Source organism: Mobula birostris, chromosome 14 (genome assembly GCF_030028105.1).
Source record: "Mobula birostris isolate sMobBir1 chromosome 14, sMobBir1.hap1, whole genome shotgun sequence".
NCBI lineage: Eukaryota > Metazoa > Chordata > Chondrichthyes > Myliobatiformes > Myliobatidae > Mobula > Mobula birostris.
Window position 1 is genome coordinate 11,406,051 of NC_092383.1, and position 22,554 is coordinate 11,428,604.

The 22,554-nt window shown below is 44.2% G+C and overlaps 1 protein-coding gene across 1 annotated transcript in view; it reads left to right on the top strand.

Moving 5' to 3' along the window:
- LOC140209439 (alpha-2,8-sialyltransferase 8B-like) overlaps positions 1-10,260 on the top strand; it is a 64,137-nt gene extending 53,877 nt beyond the window's left edge. Inside the window, exon 6 of the mRNA XM_072277691.1 lies at positions 8,923-10,260. Coding sequence (XP_072133792.1) covers positions 8,923-9,214 — 292 coding nt within the window. The 3' untranslated portion in view covers positions 9,215-10,260. The remainder of the gene's footprint in view (positions 1-8,922) is intronic.
- The last annotated feature ends 12,294 nt before the right edge of the window (positions 10,261-22,554 follow it).

Here is a 22,554-nt window from a genome sequence, read left to right on the forward strand (position 1 = left end):
ATGCTGGTGGAACTCAGCATCTATGGAGAGGAAGGAACAGTCGATGATTCGGACTGAAATCCTTCATCAGGACTGGAAAGGAAGGAGGAAGGAGCCAGAATAAGAGGGTGGGCAGAGGAGAAGAAGTTCCTCCAGCTTCATCTGTTTGTTCTTCTGTGTACTCCTTCCCCTGCCCCCATCTTTTCATTCCAGCTTCTTCCTCTTTTCTTTCAAGTCCTGAAGAAAGGTCTCAGCTCGAAACGTCGACTGTTCATTCCTTGCCATAGATGCTGCCTGACTGGCGGAGTTTATCTTACTTATTCATTTATTTGGTGTTGCAATGCAAAGTAGGCCCTTCTGGCCCTTCAAGGCATGCAGCACTGGCCAAAACTACCTGATTAACCCTCACCTAATCACAGGACAATTGACAATGACCTATTAACCTCCCTGGTACATCTTTGGACTGTGGGAGGAAACCAGAGCACCAGGAAAAAACCCACACATTCCATGGGGATGATTACAGAGACTCCTTACAGAACGGCGCTGGAAATGAACTCTGAACACCCTGAGCTGTAATGGGATTGCAATAACCACCACTCTACAGTTCCTCTGGCATCTTGAGTTAGTTCCTCTGGATTTCCACCATCCACAGAATCTCTTGTGTTTATGATTTGCAATTGATCTGGTGGAGAACTGTAGAGATTAAGGAGGTAGTGACATTGGGAGTCAATGTATTCGGTGTGTTTGGGTAGATGGAATTCTGGGAGAAGATAGGATATGGGCAAAATTTATTTTGGATGAGATCACATTTATGGAGAGTGTTTGACAAGGGACTGGGTACTTGACGTCAATGGGTAACAGTGACATTGATGACGGTTTGAAGATCACGAGCAAACTCAAGTGCAGAAATCACAGAGGCGTTGGCAATTCAAACAAAACTGAAGATTTATTACATAAATAACAAGAAAAACTAACAAGCGCTCAGACAAACTATTTTTTTTAGTGTGCCATACTCTGCCAGAGCCTTGGCAACCACCTTTTCAAGTGGTTGTCTTGGAGGAAAGATTCTGTGAGCGGTCCCCCACGTCCTTCTCACGGCGCAGTTTTTTTTTACGAGGCTGAGTTGCGAGCTCAACACTCAACCCGGCATGGATGGAAAGCATGCCCGGGAGTGGCCTGACTGGGCTCGAACTCGGGAACCTTCGCTCCAGAGTCTAGCGCTGATGTCACTGCGCCACCAGCCGGCAACCTGTACAGGATCTCAATGAACAGAAATCTCTGATGATATGCAGAACTCAGTTTGAGTTTCACCTGTCAAGGAACCAGAACGATCTAACAGAGAGAGTTTAGCATGACCCCTTGAAATGCACCCTGGAGCACATAGGAATTCCGGACATTGACAATACCATACTAATTAAATGATCCCAAATTGAATAACAGTGATAAAAACAACAAAAGTTTAACAATCCCCATGATCACAAAAGAGATGCCTGTAAAACAAAGTGGAAAACCAGGGCTAGTGCAAAGACAAACAACTAGACATAAAAGGTAAACATTCCAAGGACAACACATACCCGCAAGGTGACATTGAGAAGATATAGTCCACGTACTAACTGACAAAAAAAGAACCTTTTTCTTTAAAAACGAGCCCTGGTTGTGACAGAATGTTTCAATAGTGTAACTGCTTGGTGAGATCACTCAAGTGGGAACAAGTCGTGTTAGTCGGAAATACAACATAGAATGGGCAGGTAGGGTAACTGTGTTGAATTTGACACACTCTCCATGTGATCACATGGGCTTCCCCCTGGGTGCTGTATATTCTATAGACATGCTAGTTGGTAGGTTTATTGACCACCGTGGATTTCCACTGATTGGTGGATGACAGGATAATCAGGGTGAGGTGGATGGGCAGGTGTGTGATCTAAGTGGGGGAAATGGGACTGATACAGATCCCTCGGGCTGAATGGCCTCACATAGAAGGGAAGACACAATATAAACACAAACGTACTGTGTTTTCAATGTCTGCAGCATTTTTGGGGGCCCTTTCACACTAAACTGGCCAGTTCAGTATCACAGCACACAGAGCACGTGTGAGGGGTTTCCCCTGACAAAATTGCAGTGTTAATAGTTGAGTATCTTCTCTAAGCTCCCACACACCAAGAGTGATTGAATATTTGGCCGGGAAGATCAGAAGAAGGTGTTGCCCAACTGAATCACCTTAGCCCTTTTCTTAAATTGGTGGATTACTTACAGCATACGGAGAGTAAATGATTTTAGAACCCTGATACCTATCCAGGTTTAGATAATTACTTCGATGCACAATTAGACTTGGCAAAGATTCATGGAACTGTCATGACAAGATGCTTGGAGGCAAAGCAACGGAAATTATTCCTTAGCCAATTAGGAAAATAAAAATCAAGTCGTTGTTGGCTAGTATTACATTCACCAATTTAAAATATTCCTCAAAGAAATAAAAATAAAAAGTTCTTGCACAAGATTATGATCAATTTTAATTACAATTTTAAATTTGTTCTGACTGTGTGCCTGAAACAGAACTCTAGGAAAGGAATAACTGACACAAATTTCTCAGTAATATAATAGAACTCCTGTTATCAATTGTTTCCTATGGTGGGGGAGTCTAAGACCAGAGGACACAGCCTCAGAATAAAGGGGTGTCCTTTTAGAATTTCTTTAGCCAGAGAGTGGTGAATCTGTGGAATTCGTTGCCACAGGCAGCTGTCGGGGCCAAGTCATTGGGTATATTTAAGGTGGAGGTTGATAGATTCTTGATTAGTCAGGGCATGAGGGATAGGGGAGAAGGCAGAAGACTGGGGGCTGAGAGGGAAAATGGATCATGATAAAATGGTGGAGCAGACTTGAAGGGCTAACTGGCCTAATCCTGCTCCTATATCTTATGGTCTTTTGGTTTTGGTCAATTTGTCATATCACTTCATCACCAGTACAATTATAAATTCAAGGTCGCTTCTTTTAATCTGTCCACTGTGCTAGGAAGCACCTTGGTGGATTTTACTATAAAGCTACTGTATAAATGCAGTCAATAGGGTCACACAGCAGAGAAGCAAGCCCACAGGCCTAACCTGTCCATACCGACCAAGATGACTAACTGAGCAAGTCCCATTGGCCAGCATCTGGCCCATATCTCTCTCAACCTTTCCTTTTCATGTAACTGTCCAAAAGTCATCATTGTACCTTCCTTTACCACTTCCTCTGGCAGTTTATTCCATGAATCCACCCAGTCTTGGTGTGAGAAAAGGACCAAGGGTCAACTTTAGGAAGAGGTGCAGTCGACGTTTCAGGCCGAGGACCCTTCGTCAGGACTAACTGAAGGAAGAGTGAGTAAGGGATTTGAAAGTTGGAGGGGGAGTGGGAGATCCAAAATGATAGGAGAAGACAGGAGGGGGAGGGATGGAGCCAAGAGCTGGACCGGTGATTGGCAAAAGGGATACGAGAGGATCATGGGACAGGAGGTCCAGGAAGAAAGACAAGGGATGGGGACGGACCCAGAGGATGGGCGAGGGGTATATTCAGAGGGACAGAGGGAGAAAAAGGAGAGTGAGAGAAAGGTGTAGCTATGGGCACCCGTATGGGTCCTAGCTATGCCTGCCTTCTTGTTGGCTTTGTGGAACAATCTATGTTCCGTGCCTATTCTGGTATCTGTCCCCCACTTTTCCTTCGCTACATCGACGACTGCATTGGCGCTGCTTCCTGCACGCATGCAGAGCTCGTTGACTTTATTAACTTTGCCTCCAACTTTCTCCCTGCCCTCAAGTTTACCTTGGTCCATTTCCGACACCTCCCTCCCCTTTCTAGATCTTTCTGTCTCTGTCTCTGGAGACAGCTTATCCACTGATGTCTACTATAAGCCTACTGACTCCCACAGCTATCTGGACTATTCCTCTTCTCACCCTGTCTCTTGCAAAAACGCCATCCCCTTCTCACAATTCCTCCATCTCCGCCGCATCTGCTCTCAGGATGAGGCTTCTCATTCTAGGACGAGGGAGATGTCTTCCTTTTTTAAAGAAAGGGGCTTCCCTTCCTCCACTATCAACTCTGCTCTTAAACGCATCTCCCCCATTTCACGTACATCTGCTCTCACTCCATCCTCCCGCCACCCCACTAGGAATAAGGTTCCCCTGGTCCTCACCTACCACCCCACCAGCCTCCAGGTCCAACATATTATTCTCTGTAACTTCCGCCACCTCCAACGGGATCCCACCACTAAGCACATCTTTCCCTCCCCCCCTCTCTCTGCATTCCGCAGGGATCGCTCCCTACGCAACTTTCTTGTCCATTCGTCCCCCCCATCCCTCCCCACTGATCTCCCTCCTGGCACTTATCCGTGTAAGCAGAACAAGTGCTACACATGCCCTTACACTTCCTCCCTTACCACCATTCAGGGCCCCAAACAGTCCTTCCAGGTGAGGCAAAACTTCACCTGTGAGTTGGCTGGGGTGATATACTGCGTCCGGTGCTCCCGATGTGGCCTTTTATATATTGGCGACCCAACGCAGACTGGGAGACCGCTTTGCTGAACACCTATGCTCTGTCCGCCAGAGAAAGCAGGATCTCCCAGTGGCCACACATTTTAATTCCACATCCCATTCCCATTCTGACATGTCTATCCACGGCCTCCTGTACTGTAAAGATGAAGCCACACTCAGGTTGGAGGAACAACACCTTATATTCCGTCTGGGTAGCCTCCAACCTGATGGCATGAACATTGACTTCTCTAACTTCCGCTAATGCCCCACCTCCCTCTTGTACCCCATCTGTTACTTATTTTTATACACACATTCTTTCTCTCACTCTCCTTTTTCTCCCTCTGTCCCTCTGAATATACCCCTTGCCCATCCTCTGGGTCCCCCCCCACCCCGTCTTTCTTCCCGGACCTCCTGTCCCATGATCCTCTCGTATCCCTTTTGCCTATCACCTGTCCAGCTCTTGGCTCCATCCCTCCCCCTCCTGTCTTCTCCTATCATTTTGGGTCTCCCCTCCCCCTCCCACTTTCAAATCTCTTACTCACTCTTCCTTCAGTTAGTCCTGATGAAGGGTCTCGGCCTGAAACGTTGACTGCACCTCTTCCTACAGATGCTGCCTGGCCTGCTGCGTTCACCAGCAACTTTTATGTGTGTTGCTTGAATTTCCAGCATCTGCAGAATTCCTGTTGTAAGGGTCAACTTTATTTGCTGTATATATTTGCGTGTATGCTGTTGTGTGTTGGCACCACCTGCAACAGAAAAAACCAACATTCAACAATTATAAAGAATTATATAAAAATAAATTTAGAAATATGGATATGAAGGATTATTGCGGAATTCACAGGGTCAAGGATCACAGACACAAGAAAATCTGCAGATGCTATAAATCCAAAATAACATTCACAACTTGCTGGAGGAACTCAGCAGGTCAGGCAGCATCTATAGAAATGAATAAACAGTCGATGTTTCAGGCTGAGATCCTTCTTCAGGACTCAAATCGAGGTTCAACCGTATTCACCAAAGGCATTACATGTATTTGGAATTTGCTGTGGCGTTGGCATGACATGAAACAAAAAGTACAACATTCAACAATTACAAAGAACCCCCCCCCACCACCTCATTATCCGGTAATGCCCCCTCCCCTTCACCATTCCCCATTCCCATTTCCCTCTCTCGCCTTATCTCCTTACCTGCCCATCACCTCCTTCTGCTCCTCCCCCTCTTTTTTCTTCCATGGTCTTCTGTCCTCTCCTGTCAAATTCCCCCTTCTCCAGCCCTGTGTCTCTTTCAGCAATCAACTTCGCAGCTCTTCACTTCACCCCTCCCCCTCCCGATTTCACCTATCACTTTGTGTTTCTTCCTCGCCTCCCTCCCCTCCCTCCCCCCCCCACCTCATTATCTTTATGTGTGTTGTTTGGATTTCCAGCATCTGCAGATCTTCTCTTGTTTGGGATTAGAATGCAGTCCTATTTGCCAACGTTTAAACCATACCCCTTCAGAGCTTTTCTATATTTTCTCTGACAATTTGTTTCATATTCATTCCACCTTCTGTGTGAAGAAGCTCTCCGTTACGTTCCTATTTAATCTCTCCCTCTCTCCTTAAACCTGCCACGAAGTGCGCTGGCAAAATTGGAACTCACGTATGGAGGAAAGACAGACTCCAAAGTAAAGACCACGACAAAAGTTTATTCATAATAATTCCAAAAGAGCATCAGTGGTTTGGCTGAGCTACATGGTGAGAAATACATCTTCAAAACTAGGACCCCGCAATTAGCACTAATCGGGCACCCGCTTAAATAATACAAGTAACGTGGAATCCCGGAGCCTATCAAAATAAACTTATCAATCTTAAGCAACAAGTACTAAGGCATAAACACTAGAAAATCTGCAGACGCTGGAAATCCAAAGCTCACAAAACGCACAAAATGCTAGAGGAACTTAGCAAGTTATGAAACATTTCTAGAAATTCATAGACAGTTGCATTTCGGAGCAATAACCTGGAAAGGAAGGGGGAAGACGCCAGGTTAAAAGGTGGAGGGGGGAAAGAAGCTAGCTGGAAGGTAATAAGTGATTTACTTTCATTTGGTATAATGTTTTGCACAGATTTTGTGGGACGAAATAGAACACAAAAGTGTGAACATAGAACAGTCCCCTATTAGACTGTTCTCTGTCCACACCTGTCAGGATGGGACCTAATACCTTCTTGATGATAGAATTTGTATTTTAATTCTAATTTCTATTGGAATTTTTATTTATGATTTCAGCATACACTGTAGGAAAGTGTATGGTCATGCACATTGGTAGAAGGAATGAAGGTGCACACTATTTTCTAAAGGGGGAGAAAATTCAGAAATAGGAGCTGCAAAGGGACTTGGGACTCCTAGTGCAGTACCTCCAAAAGATTAACTTGTAGGGTGAGTCAGTAGTAAGGAAGGCAAACGCAATGTTAGCATTAATTTTGAGAGGACTAGCATAGACTGTAAAAGCAAGGCTTTAATGCTGAGGCTTTACAAGGCATTGGTCAGTCTGCATTTGGAGTGTAGTGAGCAGTTTTGGGCCCCGTGTCTAAGAAAGAATGTGCTGGCATTAGAGAGGGTCCAGAGGAGGCTTATGAGAATGACCTTGGGAATATACATTAGTTCATCTCTGTGTCAGAGGTGAACACACATCATAGTACAATGGCCTCTGCTTTATTATTTTGTACATTATAATGGCACATCAGTACACTATTTTTATATTATTACTATTTTTACTCTTATTATTATTCTGTATATATTATGTAGTTAAGCACACTGCTAAGTGTGCTCTTAAATGTTTCTGCTATAATGAAAGTATTTCCCACTCAGTGTCAATAAAGTGTTATTGTTATGAAAGGGTTAATATATGAGGAGCATTTGATGGCTCTGAGCCTGTACTTGCTGGAGTCTGAAAAGATGGGTGGGGGGGGGGTCTCATTGAAACCTACCAAATATTGAAAGACCCAAATAGAGTGGATGTTAGGAGAATATTTCCAGCAGTGGGAGAGTCTAGGACCGGCAGGCACAGCCTCAGAATTGAAGGACATCTCTTTAGAAGAGAGATGAGGAGGAGTTTCTTTAGCCAAAGGGTGGCGAGAGTAGTATTCATTGCCACAGCTGGCTGTGGAGGCCTGGTTATTGAGTATAATTAAAGTGGAGATTCTTGATTAGTGAGAGCACCAAAGGTTTTTTTTAATATACTGTATATATAAAGGAGGCATAATATTAAGGTGTTTAAAGGAAAGAATTGGGGGGGGGGGAGGTATCAGAAGTAAGTCTTTTTTACATAGAATGAGTGCATGGAACACCTGCCAGGTTAGTGGTAGAGGCAGATACATTAGGGCAGGGGTCCCCAACCGTTTTTGCACTGCGGACCGGTTTAATATTGACAATATTCTTGCGGACCGGCCGACCGGGGGGGGGGGTGTTCAAGTAGGGTTAAGCTCACCTCAACATGTCTTTTACAGTTAGGGTTGCCAACTTTCTCACCCCCAAATAAGGGACAAAAGTAGCAGTCAAATCCTGATGAAGGGTCCCGGCCCAAAACGTCGACTGTACCTCTTCCTATAGATACTGCCTGGCCTGCTGCGTTCACCAGCATCTTTTGTGTGCGTTGACAAGACACTTGTGTTTACCCCGATAAGACTACCATGACCATGAAGCCTTGCGCGGGCACCTGTGTGCGCATGCGTGACGTGCGTATGCGTGTACATGCCGATTCTTTTTCCCCCACAAATCGGTTTTGGCTTAATCTTCCCGACTACACTGTACATACTTTATTTCTACTTTATATAGGCTGTGTATTTATCATATCATTAATGCTTTTACTATATGTTAGTGTTATTTTCAGTTTTATGTGTTATTTGGTATAATTTGTTAGGTTATTTTTTGGGTCTGGGAATGCTCAAAAACATTTCCCATATAAATTAATGGTAATTGCTTCTTCGCTTTACGCCATTTCGGCACAAAAGGTTTCATAGGAACGCTCTACCTTAGCGGGGGAAATACAGGACAAGGGCGGTCCCGTATGGGACAAACCAATTTAGCCCAATATACGGGACGTCCCGGCAAATACGGGACAGTTGGCAACCCAATGTTCAAGTTCAACAGTGCGTGACAGGGAATGAGGAAAGATGCAGCTGACTTGTATCGTTTCCTCGCGGCCCGGTAGCACACGCTTTGCAGCCCGGTACCGGTCCGCGGTCCGGTGGTTGGGGACCGCTGCATTAAGGACACTTAAGAACTTCTTAGCTAGACACATAGATGATAGAAAAATGGAGGGCTGTGTGGGAGGGAGAGGTGGGATAGATCTTAGAGAGGTTGTAAGATTGGCACAACATTGTTGGCTGAAGGGCCAGTACTGTGCTATACTGTATATATATTCAAATACATATGTATTTTAAAGTATCTGATTTCCTTCTCCCTAGGTATTGGCTGACTAACAAGGTCCTGATTAAACGCCCCACTACTGGACTCTTGATGTATACACTTGCCACTCGATTCTGCGATGAAATCCACCTTTATGGTTTCTGGCCTTTTTTTAAGGACCAAAAAGGAAATACAGTGAAATATCACTACTATGACAGTCTGACCTATGAGTACAACTCGAGGGCTACTCCGCACACAATGCCACTGGAGTTCAAAACACTGAAAAACATGCACCTGCAGGGTGCGTTGAAACTAAACATTGGAGAGTGCAAGTTGGCAACACAGGGTTAGAAGGAAGTCGAGGGAAGAGGGAGACTCTCCACTGTGGGATCAACGGGAAGCTGGACGAATCCAGGTTATCCTCACGTAGGGGGAATTGGCCACTGAGGGAACAGACTCATGTGGACAAGGCATCAGTGCTCTGAATGCATGAGCATTAGAAACGGAAGTCAAACCTTTTGTATGAGGAGGAGAGCAGCAACACGGAGAGGCCTCCACAGCGCGATTGGGCCTTTGCGAGATGCAGCGCAGGCCCTCTCTGTCAGGAGAGATCTCGCCTCTTACGGAGCTGGGCCCAAGCATCAGAAACTTCAGCACTTACGTTTTGATCAAATTACATTTTCCAGTTAAACTTGTGACGGATTTTGAATAAACACAGGAAGCGTTATTACCCACCCAAAGCGATTTTAGAATTTGTAACAAAAGAAAGGCACTTTAATTGGAATTTCTGCTGGAGAGATTGTCTGCCTGTTTCCCTAATTTCAGTGGTCACCTGAAGGTAATCTCACCAATCTAGAAGAGTGAACAGAGTAATAGAAAATTGGATTAACTGAGTGAGAGTAATTCAAATGAGAGATCTAAGGTCGCGAGATTTAATCAAGCGGTTGGTGTGCAGTTCCAAGCTGTCATGGAATCTGTAATGGACTATCACCACAGTTTCCTAGTTTCTGTTGTAATTCATGGGCCACAGTTCTGTACAGTACAACCCAGAATCAGCTTCTCCTCAGTTACGTCTGCAATTTTGCCCATTAAAATTACTATTATTATACAGAATCTAGAATTCCCCACAATATGCTGCCTAAGACTTGGAATACAGGGTCTTTGGACTCCCTGTGATATTGAGTCTTGCAATTGAATACAATGCAGAATCTATGATTCCCCAAAATTATGATCCGTAATTCCTGGGGCTCTGTGATTTCCCCATACTGCAGGGTTTGCTTTTTCCCCATTATATAGTCTGTGATACACATCAGTACAGAAACAGTGATTCAAGCAAATTAAAGGTGTGCATTTCGTTATAATACTGCATGCACGGTACTCTGCAATGGGAGTTGGTTTTCTTCCCCCTCAGTAATACGTCGCTAACATAATGCACGCAGGACTTCTGCTTTCAAGAAGCTGCAAGCTGCCATGTGACAAAGCGGGATAGCTGATAGAGCCGCTGCCTCAGGGCGCCAGAGACCCAGGTTCAATCCTGAGCTCTGGTGCTTCCGTGTGGAGTCTGCATGTTCTCTCCGTGACAGTGTGGGTTTCCCCCTGGATGCTCCAGCTCCACCCACCCCCTCACAGGATGTGTAGATTGTTGGATTAATTGGCCACTGTAAATTGTACCCCTACTTCCTCAGATCTCCTCTAAACCTCTTACTCTTTATTGAAACCTGTGCCTTCTGGTTACAAACACTTTTGCAGTGGGGAAAGTTTCCTACTTTTCACCATATCTATCTCTGTATAATTTGGTATATCTCTATCAGAAACACCCCTCTACCTCCTCTACTGCAAGGAAAACAAGTTCACCCTACCCAGTTTCTCCTTATAATGGAAACGTCCCATCCCAGGTATCATCCTGGTACATCTTCTCAACACCTTCTTCAGTGCCGTCATATTCTTCCTATGGTGTGGTGACCAGACCTCCAAGAGGACCACAATCTTGTCCTGGTTTGGAGACTTGCTTGCATCAATGTCTCAGAGAACTATGCTGGCTAGAGTCAGGGCTTTATGCTTTGGCTCTTGGTACGGTCACCAATGCCAAAGGGTAGAGGCCAGACTACGAGTGGTCCACCAGTCCTCCAGATATGGGATTCAGCTCAGGGATAACAACCCTGACTGGTAAAATGAAATTGTTGTAGAAACAGCAATGAAGAATCCCCCTATATCTGAGTGCAACAGTATTCCTGAGTCTCCACCAAGGACTTGCATGACTGTCAGTAGTGAAAACCGAGACACGATGAAGGAAGCCTTGTTGGAGGTGGAGGACCTTCATTGCTGTCCTAAGTACCAGAAATGTTACGGGTTGTAAGTAAGCACAGGCAAGCGTAGAATCCTGGTGAGTTGATGGGATTGTAGGATCAATGGGTGGTTGATGACTGGCACGAATTTGATGGGCTGAAGGGTCTGTTTCCCTGTTGATTTTTTTTGTCTGACCCTATAATCTTTATTCCAATGCCGTAATTATCACAGCATCTTGAAATTATGGGTCATAGAAACAGGCCCTGTGACTCATTGCGTCCATGCTGTCTGTTATGTCCAGCCCACACCTGCCGTTATTTGTCACACTTCTAGGCCCTGCCAATAAAACCATAAGATATAAGAGCAGAATTAGACCTTTTGGCACATTGAGTCTGCATGCCATTCCATCACAGCTGATTTATTTTCCCTCTTAACCCCATCCTCCTGTCTTCTCCCTATAACCTTTGATGTCTTCTCTGATCAAGAAACTATCAAGCTCTGTTTTTAAATACACCCAAAGACAGCTGTCCATTGCAATCGATTCTACAGATTCACCAACTCTGACTCAAAAAAAAACACCTCCTCACCTCTGTTCTGAAGTGATGTTCTTCAATTCAATTACCTGTCTCAATGCCTTTTAAATCTGTTACCGTTCCGCCACTTCCTTTGGCAGCTCATTCCAGATACCAACTACTCTGTATGTGCAAAAGGCTATCCCATATATTCCCTTTAAATCTCCTCCTCCTCACCTTAAATCTCTGCCCTACAGTTTTAGACACATCTACCATGGGATACCAACTATCTACTCTATCTATTCATTCATACAGCCGTTCGGCGTGGGCGATCATGTCTCTATCTATACCTCATAATTTTATAAACCTTGATCCTGTCGCCTCTTAGCCTCCTTCAGTTCAAGAGAAACTGAGCCAATTCTCCTCATAATTCAAGCCTTCCAATCCAGGCAATATCCTTGTGAATCTTTTCTGCACCCTATGTACTTTAATTACATCTTACCTGTAGCGTGAGCTGATGTTCACACAGTACCCCACGTGCAACCTAACCAATGTGTTGTACACCCATGACATGATGTCCCATATCTAAGAAAGGATGTGCTGGCATTGAAAAGGGTATAGAAGATGTTCACAAGAATAATCCTGAGAATGAAATGGTTAATGTATGAGGAGCATTTGATGGGACCCTAAACAATGACTCTTTGGCCTCTCAGGGCCCATCTTAAGTTTGTCTACAGCCAAGTTTCGTAGTTCTGTTCCTGCAACATTCTGCGTGCACTGATTCCCTTTCAGTTCCGATGATTCATTTTCCATTATTTTCACAATTATATGATTAATTATTAGGCACTTTATCTCCTTTCAGCACTTTGATAGGGAGATAATTCCATTTAGAATTCAATTTATTTTTGTGAACTCTGAATGAAAATCTACAGACATGTGAGCTGGCTGAATACAATGGAAGAAAGTGGAGAGGAAGATCAGCTTTAGAGAAAGATTAGACTATGAAAAAATGGGGAATATAAATTTTAATCTGTGGGAACAAGGCTCTTATGTTAGTGTTCCTGAAAGTAGGCATGTACAGTTATATTTACAGAGACCCACACACACACACAAGCACACACAGACAGACGTAAAGACACATGCACTCAAACACAAGCATACACGAACACGTAGACACCCACAAGCATGCATGAGTACAGGACGACACACACAGACACGCATGCAACCACACACGCAGAGACACAGACACATGATGCAACGACATACACAAAAACGCAGACACGGACACAAACACATTGACACTGGCAGAACATGAACACAATGACATGTGCAGACAAGAAAAGATAGATACACACACGTAAGCGCACACACAAACATGCAGACACAGACACGGACATAAACACTTTTCCATTCCCTCTTTCTCACTTAAGGGTAGAGGGAAGGAAAAGTGAGAGAGAAGAAAAGCTTCTCTTTCGCTTTCCCATTCCCCCTGCCTTTACTTTCCTATTTCTCCACACCATATCAATGTCTCTCCTGCCTACTCTCTCCCCTATTCCTCTCAGCCTTCCTACGTACCAATCCCATCAACTTTCCTCACAGGGTTCCCCACAGAGAAACAGCTCGGAGTTATAGGAGTTTGCAGAGCAGAAAGTTCAACACAGACCAAAGGCTCTGGCTGAAAGTGACAAGTGGTTTTCTCAATATCCCCTGAAATTCTTGATTCATTAGAAGAATCTCATCATCATTATTATGTGCCATGTTGTATGATGTGGGCGATCAGGATCTTTCCATGGACCATGATTGTTCTTGGCAAATCTTTTTGCAGAAGTGGTTTGCCATTGCCTTCTTCTGGGCAGCGTCTTTACAAGATGGGTGACCCCAGCCATGATCAATACTCTTCAGAGATTGTCTGCCTGGCGTCAATGGTTGCACAGACTTGTGATGTGCTTGTACCACCTGGTCCCATGGCTACACGTGATCCTGATTGGGGGGAGGGGGAGACTAAGCAGGTGCTACACCTTGCCCAAGGGTGACCTGCAGGCTAGTGGAGGGAAGGAGAGCTTTACACCTTCTTTGGTAGAGATGTATCTCCAACCCGCCACCTAACAGAAGGGTCTACATGGCCCATTTTAGGTTATGGCTCAGTCCTGATTAAGGGCCTCAGCCTGAAAGGTCAACTGTTTATTCCTCTCCAGCCTGACTTGCTGAGTTCCTCTGGCATTTTGTTGTGTTGCTTGGGTTGTGACCCATGCTTTAATAACATTGCTCTGGAAGATGTGTTGGCTTTGCTTCAATGCAATATGCCATTGTGGAAAATCACATTGTGGCAGTGGAACTGGATAATCTGTGCTTGACGACAAGGTAGAACTGCAATCTCATTACAAGGCCCTCCACCTCTCTGAGCTGCCTAGAATAACCACGGCTTATTTAGGATCAGAATCAACATCCGGAGCAGAATCAGGATTAGTATCAAGGCAGATGAAATTTGTTGACTTTGCAGCAGCAGTACAATGTAATACATAATATTAGAGGAAAAACATTACTTACATTAAGTATTTAGACCATAGAAATCTACAGCACATTACAGGTACTTCAGCCCACAATGTTGTGCCAACCGTGTAACCTACACTAAAAACGGCCTAGAATTTCCCTACTGCATAGCCCTCTATTTTTCTAAGATCCATGTACCTATCTAAGAGTCTCTTAAAAGACCCTATTGTATCCGCTTCTACCACCGTCGCCGGCAGTGCATTCCACGCACCCACCACTCTATGTGTGGAAAAACTTACCCCTGATGTTCCCTCTGTACTTACTTCCAAGCAGCTTAAAACTATGCCCCTTCATGTTAGCCATTTCAGCTGTGTGTGTGTGTGTGTGTGTGTATATATAAAATAGTTAAATAAATAGAGCAGAAATAGAAATAAACAAACTAGTAAGGTAGTGTTTATGGGTTCAATGTCCATTCAGAAATTGGTTAGCAGAGGGGAAAAAGCTGTTCCTGAATCGTTGAGTGTGTGTCTTCACACCTCTGACCCTCCTCCCTGACGGTAGCAATAAGAACAAAGCATGACCCGGGTGATGGTGCTCCTTAGTGATGGACGCCACTTTTTTGAGGCTCTACTCCTTGGAGATGTCCTGGATACTACGGAGGCTGGTGCCTGTGATGGAGCTGACTAAATTTACAACTCTCTGCTGCTTACTTCGATCCTGGGTATAGCCCTCCTCATACCAGATGGTGGTGCAGCCAGTTAGAATGCTCTCCACAGCACATCTGTAAAAATTTGCGAGTGTTTGAATTCACATTTCTATAACACTCAAATTTGCAATGGCTGGCCATTCCCACTGGAATAACATATGAAATTAGACCTTAAAATCTATGTTGCAACTCTTTAACATATCATGCAGATGACCTTTTGGTTTAATAACATGTTGCAATGCCAAGAACTCGTGTTATGGTTCCAAGCTTGTGTAACAAGGAAAAAAGACAGCATTGGTTTGAAATTCTAAAGAACTGTAAATGATAGAAGCCTGAAATGAAAGCAGAAAGTGCTGGAAATACTCAGCCAATCAGGCAGCCTTTGAGGAAGGAGGAACACAATTCAAGTTTCTGGTTCATCAATCCAAGAGATTCTGCAGGTGCTCGAATTCTTGCAAAAAAAAACTGGAGGAACTCAGAAGGTCAGGCAGCAACTATGCAGAGGAATAAACAATTAACTTTTGGGGCCAAGATATTTCGTCTGGACTAGAAAGGAAGGGGGTAAGAGCCAGAATAAGGTGGTGGGGAGAGAGGAAGGAGTAGAAGTCGTCTCTCCAGCATTTCGTGAGCGCTGCTCTGGATTTCCAGCATCTGCAGAATCTCTTGTGTTTATGATTTGCTGCAGTGCGGTCACTTTGAAGTATACTTACCCTGAAAAAGTTTAAATCTTCGCTTTGCCAAGAGTTCAGTGAGACCCTCTTTCACTGCTCCCCTTCTGTGATCTCTGCTGTTCACCTTCTGGCTCCTCACTTCATCACCTCTTCCCACACCACCTACCTTCCCCCTCATCTGGTTTCACCTATCACTTGCCAGCTTGTACTCATTCTCCATCCCGCCCACCTTCTTATTCTAGTACCTTCCCTCTTCCGTTTGAACCCAATGAAGTCAATAAGCAGAATTCTGTTGTATGTGACATCATTTTCCAGGTGGAACAGGATGGAGTGGAGGGCAGAGGCTATGACATCATCAGTGGACTGATTTGAGTAATAAGTGAACTAGAACGGGTCCATTGGAGCAGGAAAATGGACTCTTTTGGACTGAATCAAAAGCAACAAGCCAATAAAAAATCTAAATTATCTCCTGATGAAGGAAGGATCAAGGCCTTTCATCAGGGGTAATATTTATTACCTCAGCTCCCAGTGGAGTACAGGCCATCAGTGATCTCCCGTCTTCATCATCGTCTGAAGTCAATGGTATGGTTGGGGTCCATCAGTGCTTCTGCAATCCATTGAATCCACTGTACAGAAGATTGGACCAGACATCTTCCCCAGGGCCCTGTTGGCCAGCCTTACCCGTTTCCACCTCTCACGACAGGGACATAGGTTTGGACTTTGAGAGGCGTCAGCAGCAATTTTGATAATTTTATTAGTGTGATTGGCCAATATCTTGATCCCATAACACTGACTGTTTATTCCTCTCCATGGATGCTGCCCGACCTGCTGAGTTCCTTCAGCAATTTGCGTGTGTTGCTAATGTTCCTGGTTGACAGATTTGGAGTATTTTCTGTGGTCACTGAATTATTTGGTCATCTGCAATTATTCGTTAATGCTAAAGCGCTCGGTGTCAGTGTTAGAACAAAGAGAGGCTTGCATTGAAAGACATGGCAATGCTGAACAAAGAATATTCTAAAAGCAGTACGGCTAAAACGGTCCAGTCCTAATGAAGGGTCTCAGACTGAAATATTGACTGATTGTCCCTCTCATAGATCAAGGATTAAAATTAGATGTTGCCTGGCCTGTTGAGTTCCACCGGCATTTTGTATTTGTTGCACAGCTAATGAAGTACTTTTGAAGCTCAGCAAGATCCCATAAAGGTAAGACAAGAGCAACCTCTAAGTGATAATGGGTGAGGAATAAGTAATGGCTAGGTCACAGGAGAGACTTGTTTCTCGCTCTTTATTGAAATGGTGCTATCTGGAGCAAGAACTCAGTTCAGCATTTTATCTGAAACACACCTTTGTGGTGCAGAACTCCCAATATCAAGCCTGAAGTTACAGGCTTGTAACACAGCTGACAAAGAAATTGCGTGCACATCTAAAGAAACACCTGTCCAGCCATGACCCGAGAACAAAGCCTTTCAATGGAACTATTGTGCTGCTTTCTATTTGATGGCATAAAGGCTTACTCCACTATTGGCTTCGTTTACTTGGCAGTAGGATTGGAGTTTGTTCAGAAATAAAATGGCTAGATCTTAGCACCTCAGTATTCATGAAGGTAACTCTGAATCAATAGATTGTGGGTTCAGGGTCCATGGTGGAGACTCTGGGCTGACAAATTCAGTGCCATTGCAAGGGAATGCTAAGTGGATGAGTCATTAAGCCAAATTTCCTTCTGTTCATTCAAATGGCATATCAATTGCCACTGTAAAACGTACACTCCATGGCCACTTTATTAGGTACACCTGTACACCTGCACACCTGCTCGTCAACGCCAATACCAGCCAATCATGTGGCAGCAACTCAACACATAAAAACATGGTCAGGAGGTTTAGTTGTTGCTCAGACCAAACATCAGAATGGGGAAGAAATGTGATCTAAATGACTTTGACTGCTGCTGCCAGACGGGGTGGTTTGAGTATCTCAGAAACTGCTGATCTCCTGGGATTTTCACACACAACAGTTCCTAGAGTTTGCTGAGAGTGGTGCGAATAACAATATACGCCCAGTGAGTGGCAGCTATCGGGTGAAAACGCCTTGTTAGTGAGAGAGGTCAGAGGAGAATGGCCAGACTGGTTCAAACTGACAGGAAAGCAAAAGTGCTCTGAATGGGCTACGACTTGTACATACAGTCAGTGGCCATTTTATTAGCTGCAGGAGATACCTAATGAAGTGGGGACAGAGTATGTGGCTCTCTGGCATGGAAATACTTCATAGGGCAACATCCACTGGTTCAAGCTGACAGGAAGGTGACAGTAACTCAAATAACCACGTGTTACAACAGTGGTGTGCAGAAGAGCATCTCTGAAAGCACGACACCTCGAACCTTGAAGTGGATAGGCTATAGCAGCAGAAGACAACAAACATACAGAAATACAATCCAGACAATTGGGTGCCTCCTGTGGCCACTGGGTGTAAAATCACTGACTAGGACAAGGGGATGTTAAAGAAAATAAAAATTGAAATCATTCAGTCCTGAATCCCGTGCTGCCTTGGCGAAGGAGCTAGGAAATTAATCTGCCTTTCCATATCCTGGCTACTACTTCTTTCAAAGTATTTTATTCAATTCCCTTTGGAAGCTATTAATGAGGCTGCTTCCACCATGGTACACTGCAGATCAGAAATAACACACTGCATGTTTTTCATCCTGCCACTGCATGTACTGCCAATTAAGACCACCACTAATAAATCCCAGAGAAAATTCAATGGAAGCAGCTCTGCTGGGGAAGTAGTGTAAGGGTGGAAGTCTTTACAATACACTGAACCTATGGTGAACAACCTATTTCAGGAAAAGCTGAAGAAACTCATGAGAGAGTAAAGAATAGACGGATGGGGTGAAAAGCTTAGATCATGGGTTCCCAACCCGGTGTCCATAGACCCCTTGGTTTACAATAGGGGTCCGTGGAATAAGAAAGGTTGTGAAGCCTTGGCTTAGATGGTGTAGAAAGGGAGACCATTGAACAGGAAACCCAGTAAAGATTGACCAGCCAAATGAGGTTACTCTGCCACAAGTTCTACGCAACGGAAGCATAGAAATGTTGTCGAGGCTTTGGAGAAGGCGCAGAAGAGGTTTGCTTGAATGCAGCCTGGATTAGAAAGCCTGTGCTATAACAAGAGGTTGAAGAAAGTTGGGTTGTTTTCTCCGGAGCAGCAGAACCCAAGTGGAGATCTGAGAGAGGTTTTTAAGATTATGAAAGGCATAGACAGAGCAGAGAGACAGTGTCTTTTCCCCAGGGTTGAAATGTCTAACATCAGAGAGCATGCATTTAAGGTGAGGGTGATACGTTCAAAGCCGATGTGAAGGACAAGTTTTTTTTTTACACAGAGTGGTGGGTATCTGGAATGCATTGCCTAAGGCAGTGGGACTTTTAAGAGACATTTAGGCTACGTCCACACTAGACCGGAAAAATCCGTCACCAAAGTTTTTTCTCTTCGTTTTGACCCTCCATCCACACTGAAATGACGTTTTCCTCCCCCGAAAACGGGGCTTTTCTAAATCACTCTCCAGAGTGTTTAAATCTGAAAACGCCGGTTGGCCGTTGCAGTGTGTACAGGGTAACCGGCTAATTTTAAAACCGCTGTCATGACGTGCCGGAACAAACGGTAGCGGCAGCGCGGCATTTCATTGTTTTCTTGAACGCAAACTCCAACACCACAACAACATCTGACAATAGATGTGTAACAGCCCAATGTAACACTGTATGGAAATACAAGATAACACGGATGCAGACATGTTTTATACATTTAACAAGGCGCTTTATTTGTCATGGTCCCTTCTGGCCATCCCGCACCTTACTATTTACCTCAAGAATTGGGCCTCAAATCCCTCGTTTAATTTCCAATCATTCCCAGGTTCCACTAACTACACACACCTGCTTTCCATCAGAAAATGCAGGATAAAGACCCTGTGATCACAACAAGGAGTTGCCAGTTTGTTGGTCGACTCTGGTGTGAGTAACCTTGTTTCATGGGTCTTAGGACTGTTAGTTCTAAGTCTAGCATCACTCCTGGATTCTCTCCAAACCCAAAACTTCGGGTAAAGACTCTCCTGGAAACCGATTCCACGCCCATCTCTGCCCCCGTGCCCGTGTTCTGCACTTGGGTTCGTCCACCGCGCTCGTGTAACATTATTAATGTATTGCTTGTGCAGACATTCAATAGATGCAATTGTCACTTTTGCCCAGATAGACAGATGAAAACAGAAGGATATGGACATTGTGTAGGTGGAAGAGATTAGTTGGCTATATGGTTAATAATATAATGGTTCTGCACAACATTGCGGGCTGAAGAGCCTGTTCCCATACTGTTCTATGTTTTACACAAGTGAAGCAGAACTATTGCCTTAATCCAATGCTTAAAATAAGTGAGCCCTGTTATGTTAAAGAAGTTGATGTTCAAAGTAATTATACATTTATACCATTATTCCCTTACTGTAAAACAAACAGCACGATACGCAAGTGAGAACAAGTGCTGGAGGCACAGTCCCAAACTGAGGCTCTGTTCTTTGCATTAAAGGTAGAAGTTAATAAACCACAGACTGAGCCTTTATTTTTAATGGGAAGTCTCCATAGCAACTGATTCACATGAGTTATAAAAAAATGCTGCATGCACGTGGCAGTCAGACAAAGAAACGCCGCTGGGGGTCAGTTGAACTGGAGACTAAAAGTTATTGAGTAGGTGTCGACACACCAGGATCTTTCCTCTTGGCAGCTCTTGACCAACATAACGATGTGGAGTCACAGACAATATACAGGACAGAGTAAAGCCTCACATGAACTGTGTTATTTCCCATCCAATCCATTGATTTCAGCTCTGCCTTTCAGAAAGCCTCTCTATTTCCTTCAACTCTCATATACTCCTCATTATCTTTTTTTGTTAGCATCTTAACTGATTCCCGACCTGTTGGAATGAAGACCTCACAAAGCCACATCAATAAAATTCACATCCCACACAACCCACCCTCTTATCCCGCACAACACTTGATAATGCTAGGGGTGATTCTTAAAGCTGTTGGGTTAGTCTAAAGGATTCCTGGGAGTTGCTCTGAGCGAATGAATGATATTTCCCCTCTCGCTCTGCACAAATGCTTGCCCTCTTCATCTGAGTGATGTGTGGCTAACAGTAAGGTGTAGCTCATGCCCAAGCCATTAACAACAAATTACCCAGACAAAGAAACGGAATTTCAAAGTTCAAAGTACATTTATTATCAAAGTATGTATACTATATACAATCTTGAGATCCGTCTTCTTGCACAAACAAAGAAACACAATAGAACCTACTCAAAAAAACACAGAACAGAGACCTTCCAGCACCAAATGTACAAAACACAAAGGACAAATTATGCAAAAGGTAACAAAGTAAGCTAATAACATGCAGAATATGAACTGCAGAGTCCCTGGAAGAGTTCACATCCACTGAGCCAGTTCAGTGCAGAGGCAAGTAAACTTCATGGAGTAGTGATCCGAACGACGTGTTTTGCTGTTTGTTTCAATGTATGTGTGACAAATATGTATATGAAGGATATATAGAACTATATGGAATGATACAACAGATACAATGGCCCAAATGGCCTATTCTTGATCCTGTTTTTCTACATTTCTATGAAAGCCGGACCACGTGGAGGAGAGTAATGCTACATAAATAACAGAAATTCTGCAGATGCTGGAGATCCAGAGCAACACACACAAAATGCAGGAGGAACTCAGCAGATCAGGCAGTATGTGTAGAGGGGAATAAACAGTCGACGTTTCGGGCTGAGATTCTTCATCAGGACTGGAAAGGAAGGGAGAAGGAGCCAAAATAAGGTGAGGGAAAAGGAAAGAGTACAAAGAGGAGCAAACACAAAATGTCAGAGGAACTCAGAAGCTCAGGCAGTACCTATGGAGAGGAATAAATGGTCCATGTTTTAGGCCAGATCTCTTCATCCGGACTAGAAATGAAGGAGGAAGAAGACCCCTAGTAATGTCACATAACACCAGGATAAGGTTACATATCCAACCAAGACCTCAACAGTGGAGCTGGTGGAAGATGATGACACATCACAAAGGCAGTGCAAGTGGAGGAACACTGTAACAGTGAAGGGTCCCCAGTCATCTTGCATTCCGTGCCACTGGACAAGTGTGCAAACACTGTTCTACCACAAAGCTGAACTACCACAACACTGATCATTGAACACAATCTATGGACTCCTGTTTAAGGACTCTACAGCCCATGTTCTTAGTATCATTCATCTGTCTTGTTATGCTTTATTTGTATATTTTGCATAGTCTGTCTTCTTTCGCATATTGGTTGTTTGTTAATCTATTGTAATGCCCTGGTTCATATTTTTACTGTTGTGCTGTATGTGTTTCATTTTGGCAGTTCTGTAAGAGCAGTCTGCTCTGTTTTCATGCTTGTTTGGGTTACTGTTGAAGATAAGGGATGAGGGGAAATGTGTGCCAGCCAATTAAGATGGTCAGATTAAGGGGAGGTTTCTCTGGTGAGGGTCACTGAGGTTGGGCTTGGAACTTTTGTTCGAGAGGAGATGAAGAGAGGAGACGCTGGGGAGAACTGGTCATAGCATATGATCTGGTGGGAGACCCGTTTGTTTGAGATGGATTGCGAGTGACGGTCGGAAGGTGGTGTGTGCTTTCATGTTGACCAAGGACCCAGCGAGTGAGTGACAGAGAAGCTTAAGATGAGCTCCAACTTGTGCACATTTGACTGTTTAATTAGAATGGGCCCTTTTCTTTTTTGTTATTCTTTACTAACCCTTCAGTTAAGATTCATAAATATAATTCCTTTAATCGTATGCAGTGTGCTGTCTGTTATGCCATGGCATTAATTTGTAAGAGGGTAGCAAACGACACAGCAGCCACACAAACCGAGGTTTGGGGTGGGATCGAGCGCGTCTCAATCTCACGAGTTTGGCGGGGCCGGAGGTGGTTTTCACTAGACTTACGCAGCCAAGGGAACCAGGGTATTTTACTTTTGTACTTATTTG